General features: G+C 49.3%; 1 protein-coding gene across 2 annotated transcripts; it reads right to left on the reverse strand.

Moving 5' to 3' along the window:
• Window positions 1–976: 976 nt before the first annotated feature.
• POLR2H (RNA polymerase II, I and III subunit H) lies at window positions 977–4,757 on the reverse strand. Of its 2 annotated transcripts, none has more exons than XM_016220547.2 (5): window positions 4,545–4,757; window positions 3,376–3,459; window positions 3,199–3,292; window positions 2,276–2,359; window positions 977–1,346 (listed from the first exon to the last, which is right to left on the reverse strand). In XM_016220547.2, exons 1-5 carry the CDS (start codon window positions 4,615–4,617, stop codon window positions 1,229–1,231), a joined length of 453 nt encoding a protein of 150 aa, XP_016076033.1. In that variant the 5' UTR covers window positions 4,618–4,757; the 3' UTR covers window positions 977–1,228. The 2 variants fall into 2 exon arrangements, with proteins under 2 accessions (XP_016076033.1, XP_016076034.1); XM_016220548.2 differs by having other exon boundaries at window positions 4,536–4,757.
• Window positions 4,758–6,152: the final 1,395 nt, after the last annotated feature.

A 6,152-nucleotide genomic window follows, 5' to 3' on the forward strand; every position in this document is an offset into this window, starting at 1 on the left:
TAAATACTCTAACACCTCATGTAAAGACCTGAAAATGATGAGGAAGGATATACCCGAGGCATCCCACCAGGAGACGAGCTCCCCCTGGCAAAATGAAAGATCAAAAGAAACAACTGCTTAATGCACACTCATAGTCTTTCTGGATAGTTACCCTGAATTTCCCAGGGGTAATCAGAGTCCTTTCTCAGGGAACTTGAATGCCAGGCTGAAGAGACAGCTACTATGCTGGAGTCCTTGTAAGCATCACTATTTCCTCCACTGTGTTCTCCCCCCCCCCCCCCCCCTTTTAAATTAGTGACTGCAGTCAGGCTGCTGCATTGTCTCGGGCACTGGCACTGGAGACAACCTCACTGGTATTAGTGCCCTGTCCACTAAGCTGGTCTGTGCAGCAGCTCAGTCCCTGTTCAGTGTCACTGGTAAGAAACACCACTTACCCTCCCTCCAGGTCACCACTAGAATATGGAGCAGACAGCTAGCTCCTCCACCTGCTCCCATAACCACCAAATCCACTCTTCCTACTTTTTTCATAATCGTGTCCCATGCTTGTGTCTAAAAGCCTCTACCCAAAGTTTCCATAAAAATGATAAACATTTCCAGGCTACGCAAGTGACTAGTTCAAGTCAATATAATTTCACTTCTTAAGAGACTGAAAGTATTGGAAGGACACGAGCAGGGCTCCTTGCCAATTCAAAATTCTATGCCAAATGGGTGTTAACTTCTGGGCCTGGAGTGCCCCCAGGAGCCAACAGTATGACATTCTCTCTCACATAGAAAGTCGTATTGGAGTATAGATGTTGGGGATAGTCAGCCAGGAGACTGACAAACCCTGAACCCAGATACCAAAAGGCTGGGACAGATTTCATATTGACATATGATCATCTGGCTACCGGCCAGAGACATAATATACCATAGGCAAACTGAAAAGAATGATTTTAAAGTAAATGGGGGGGGGGGGGGATTTTAAGGGTAGTAAAAGTCTGAAAAAGTAAAGTTTAATTTTAAAAAAACATATACACAAAAACAACTTCTGGTTCATTTTAAACCTTCCCGCTAGGTCTTTCACAGCCAAGTCAGTTTCCTACTTGAGTCCAGACCACATAAAGCTGCACCCACAGTGGACAGAGAGCCAGTCCCTCCTGAACAGGTGAACAATAGCAACTGCTGCTCAGGCTTGAACAAATGTCTGCGACCTGAATGACTAAGCAGCAAGGCTGGCCTCCCAGGTTGTTCAAAAGGCCAGTTTCTTCATCAGCAGGTAAACTCTGGAATCTACTTCAAATCCATGCAGGTTGTTGGCATCACCCTGCAGCCTCATGAGCAGGCCCCCATAGGACACGTAGGCAGAGCTGAAACAGAAGGTCCAATCAGTCCCATGAGTCTGAGCTTTGGAGCAGCTGCTACTCAGCAGCTCTCCAGCCCAGCCTCAGAAAAAGAGGCACCTTTCTAATGTTTTCCCATTAGAAACAAAATTCAGACAAAGGGGAGTGCACAGACATGTGCAAGGCAATGTACTTTATATTAGCAAAGGTGGAAAATACTACATGCCCAGAATAAAGGAAATGGCCAAATCAATTAACATATATCCATTTACTAGAATGTTATACAGCTATTAAATTTTTAGGAAAAGCTTTAAACTGACATGGGAAATATGTTTTACATAACATTAAGTAAAAAGAGAAGAAAACATTGTAATGAACAACAAGATCTCAAAAAAAAGCACACGGGGGAAAAACCCTAAATTATTCAAAAATGTTTATGTAAAAGGTTCCCTCTGGGTATGGAATTATAAATGACTTTTTTTCCTTCTTGACATTACTTCTCTGCTTTTCATATTTCTTACAAAGGGCACATATTGTTTTAATCAGATTTTAACGAAAAGAAAAAGTAGTTGGGCAGGGAAACCAAAGAACTAGGGATTGGGTTGCAGAGTAGCAACATATACACATACATACATACATACATACAAACACACACACACACCTAGCAGTTTAATTACTTAATGCTACATTTATTTCCTGAGGAAGCAACCTTCCTTTGCACTACACACAGCAAGATTACCAGTTTCTCATTTGGACTACCAAGGAAGAGGCCCTTGCAAAGGGATAAGTGAGTGGCCTGCATTTCAGACTGAAAACTGTTCTCAGAAGTTTCTTTCGAGGTCCTGCTTAGGTCTGCAGTGCTTAGGGAGAAAGACTCAACACGGGGAGCATAAGCATGACCCAAACTCTCAGAACAGGGCAGAGTGAAAGGGTTCTTACAAGAGTAAGGAACTTACAGACGTGTTGCTGCTTCAGTAGAAGTTTCGTCTCCCTCAATCCTGTATACTTTCCCATACATTACATACTCAAATTGGTCAGCCCTGTGGAACAATAGTGGCAGTTACTGTTAAAAGTAGTTAACAGTTGCCCAGCTGGCATGGCTGAGTGGTTGAGCTTCAACCTATGAACCAGGAGGTCCTGGTCCAATAGTAGTAGTTAATAAGAGGTTCTTTAAAAGTGGTAACTGCTAACTAAGTGCCAGCATTATAACAGGCACTTTCCAAACACAATGTTATTTAGCCCTCACAGCAAACCTGTGAAATAGGTACAACCATCTGTCTTTTACTGATGAGAAAACTGAGGCTGAAAGAGGTTAAGGTTATTCAACAAATGAGTGGTAGGGCTGAGATTTTAACTCAATGGGGCTACAAACTCCCATCACATCAACCCCCCCCCCCCCCCAAGACCCAAGGCCCACACAGCCTAGATCATTCAGTGGTCATTTCCTCAGCCATCAAAAAACTACAGTTCAACCCAGCCAGCATGGCTCAGAGGTTGAGCATCAACCTATGATCCAGGAGGTCGAGGTTTGATTCCCAGTCAGGGCACATGCCCAGATTTCAGGCCCGATCCCCAGTATGAGGTGTGCAGAAGGCAGCCGATAATAACTCACTCTCATCATTGATGTTTTTACCTCTCTCTCCCTTCTTCTCTCTGAAATAAAAATATTAAAAAAAAAAAAAAAAAGCTACAACTCACAAGCATGCAATCACTGCTCTGGATAAACAGCTAGTTAATTCTTAAGTGCAGCAATTTCCTTAAGGTTCCTCAGATTCTGCTGATAATTATTTATTCCACAAATTAAATAAAGGTCTTTGTATACCACTTATCTACTTAGTCCCCGGGCATCTTTCAAGTACTTCCTTCTCCACTCCCTCACCTGGAAGGTCTATCATCTGTGGGGTTGTATTCACCATCATCCAGGGTACCATCTTCATACAAGGTACTGGCTATGACCAACCGGAACTTGTCACCTAAAAGTAATAGAAATATCTGAGGGTGAAGAACAGCTGAAATGGCAAAAAGTCTCCTACTCTTGTCTGTGTTCAATACTTACCCAAATCTACAGGGTAAATCTGAATGTTTACATCTAAGATAAGGTCCATCTTGAAAGATTCACTCTCACAATGCAGCCGAGACACTGGAGAGAAGCAGAGAAAGAGTGGCAGGGGTTAACTGTCCGAGCCAAACTGACCCTGCAGACACCACTTTGGGATACCGTATGCAATAGAAGACTCAATCTAACTCAATCTGCAACCATTGGCCTCTCGTGTGCTCTCACAGAAGCGCAGGCTCAATCAGAACCAGATATGCAAGAAGGAAAGGGGAGAAAAACCATGGCAAGTGGACATAATCCCGAGGAAAGAATCAAAAGTCCTCTGGCAACAAATAATATCCAGATTCTAGGTCTGCCTAGGTGATTAAGAAACAACCTGACTTTGGGTAAGTTATTTATTCATCCAAAGGTTTTGTCTTTCTGGGCCAGGCATTGTGCTGAGGGGGTTATCAGGCCACCTAAGACCACTGTTTGTCTTGAAGAACATCTCGGTTTCCAGGCAAAGGGTGAGAAACCAGAAAGAAACAATTATTGATCAATGACAGAATAAAGAGCAACTCATTATTATTCCAAGCAGTCAACTTGAACTCAGAGAGGGCTTCACAAAGAGCAAAAGATTCTAAGGGCAATACAAGAATATAGGTGGAAAGAGGCTTTACTTTGGGCAATAGGCACACCATGAAGGACGCAGATGATTTGCTGAGTTGTACACTTGAAACCTGAAGAGTTTTGCCAACCAATATCACCCCAATAAACTCAATAAAAAGATTTTTTTTTAAAGAATATAGGTTCTGGAGTCGGATTACTTCTCGGAGCAAAATGGGTAACACACCACCTACCTTATGGAGACTCTTGAAAGAAGTAAGACAAAGCGTATAAGGTGCACAGTATAGCGCCTAACACAGTGGGCAGCGATCAGAAAAATGCCCAGGAACTTACTAGCACCACGAGCAAAGGCCACCCAGGCACCGGACACAGCATGTGTGAACCCAAGGAGAGCTCGGAGTCTCCGTTCTCTCGTCGATAAAATATTCCCTGAGGGAGGTCCCTACATCAGAACCCGACCATCGAGGCACGCCACCAGGGTTGGGTGGACCAGAGGCCCCGGGGCGTGTCCCCAAGGATCGGATTAGCCCTCACCCCAAACCGCCTCTACATACCTTACTTACCTCGGTCAAACTTCTTGCCCTCCGGGTCAATGTCTTTCACATCAAAAATATCCTCAAATAGAATGCCGGCCATGGTAAAGGGGCCACGAGAGTAGCACCGGAGGCTGAGCGCGCAGCCACGCCTAGGGGTACGCGCTCCCCCTCGCGCGGAGAAAACCAGGGAAGAGGGGAAAAGGCAGCGCCTAGAGAGCAGCAGCGAGGCAATAGAACGACGCATGCGCACCGACAGGCAGCAGCGCGGCCACTTCCGTCGCTTGGCTCTCGGGGCTTCCTAACTTCCGCCCCTACCTACTGCTTCCCAGAGACTTCGTGCTGAGGGCGGGGCTCCGGCCAGATAACTCCGCCCGGGGCGGGACCACAGCGTCAGACCCCACCTCCCGCCGAGGTGGCGCGGTTTCTCGTTCTCAGCGGAGGCTCCGCTACAGGTCCTGTCGGGAAAACTGGAATGCATGGGGGCCTACCCCAGCCAGAGACCTTGATCCTTGGCCCAGAGAAGCCCAGCCCAGCCCAGCCCTACCCGGCCGGTCCTCAGGCGCGCGGAGGGCACAGTCCGCGCCGAGAGAGGGCGGAGCAGAACCCCGCCCCCAGAGCGCTGGCCCCGCAGGGCGCAGTACCCAGCCCCTACAGCTGGCACCGCGGCCCTTCAGGCCGGCCAGGCCCAGCTCGACCCTGCTGGATGTCATCCGAGCTGGGTCCTTTCAGTTTGGGAATTTGCCATGATGTCACTACGGGGAAGAGGAAAGCCTGCACTGTCCCTTCTCCTAGTACTGCACCCTCCCCACCGCTGTCCTCTTGCCCTGAGCCCTGCTCTCTTCCGCCACACCACCCCTACAACCTGGCATTGACCCCATCGCACTGCCCTCCCGAGCACTGCCCCTTGAGCTTAGTACTGCCCGTTCCCCCTCCACTGTCCTCTCCCCCTGGACATTGATCTCCTATGTGCCCCTTCATCCCGGCACTGTCCTCCCCTACCGATACTCTTCCCTGACGTTTATTGCCCCTTCCTCTTGGATGCTGGCTCCTCTCACACTGCCCCCTTCCTGGGCACTGCCCCCTCCTCCGAGGCAACACCTCTGCGTCCCGCATGTCTCCTCATCCTGTTCCTCCTCTGGCACACTGCCTGCTTCCTGGGCACTGGCCTCTCCCCCGACACTATCTCTGCCACACACGAGGCGCATCCACCCTGTATGCACCCCACCCTCTGCCCTGTCCTTCTTCGGATCCCGATGGAGAACCAAGAGCCCCATCCGGCCATTCCCCCATGGCGGCGAGACGTCAGCGGCTACTTGGGTTTCTCCTTGGGCCCTGGCAGGAAGAAGCGACCTCTGTCCCTCCACGCCCGCCTCCCAGGAGCGCCCTCTCCCGCACCTCGACCTCCCTCCCTTCGGGCCTCACTCTCCCCCCCCCCCAGGCCCGCACACCCCGCTGCAGTCCAGGTTGCTCCAGGTGCAGCTCCCCGGGGAAAGAGGAGGAAGGGGAGGGATGAGAGAGCCCGAGGGTCTCAGCTCCGAGCATTGCCCCCGCCCCATTCCCGGACCCGGTGTCCGCCTCCGAGTCCCCGCAGCTTTGCTGCTCACTCCAGACAGAGCAGCGGTGCATCTGAGCCGT

Source organism: Miniopterus natalensis, chromosome 6 (genome assembly GCF_054644295.1).
Source record: "Miniopterus natalensis isolate mMinNat1 chromosome 6, mMinNat1.hap1, whole genome shotgun sequence".
Lineage (NCBI taxonomy): Eukaryota > Metazoa > Chordata > Mammalia > Chiroptera > Miniopteridae > Miniopterus > Miniopterus natalensis.

What these genes read in the sequence shown, in the direction of transcription:
- POLR2H (XM_016220547.2), bottom strand. Translation starts at nt 4,617, where the DNA reads ATGGCCGGCATTCTATTTGAGGATATTTTTGATGTGAAAGACATTGAC. An exon ending in GGGCAAGAAGTTTGACCGAG is followed by an intron (nt 3,460 to 4,544) that starts GTAAGTAAGGTA and finishes GCTTCTCTCCAG; the next exon opens with TGTCTCGGCTGCATTGTGAG. An exon ending in ACAGATGATAGACCTTCCAG is followed by an intron (nt 2,360 to 3,198) that starts GTGAGGGAGTGG and finishes ATTGTTCCACAG; the next exon opens with GGCTGACCAATTTGAGTATG.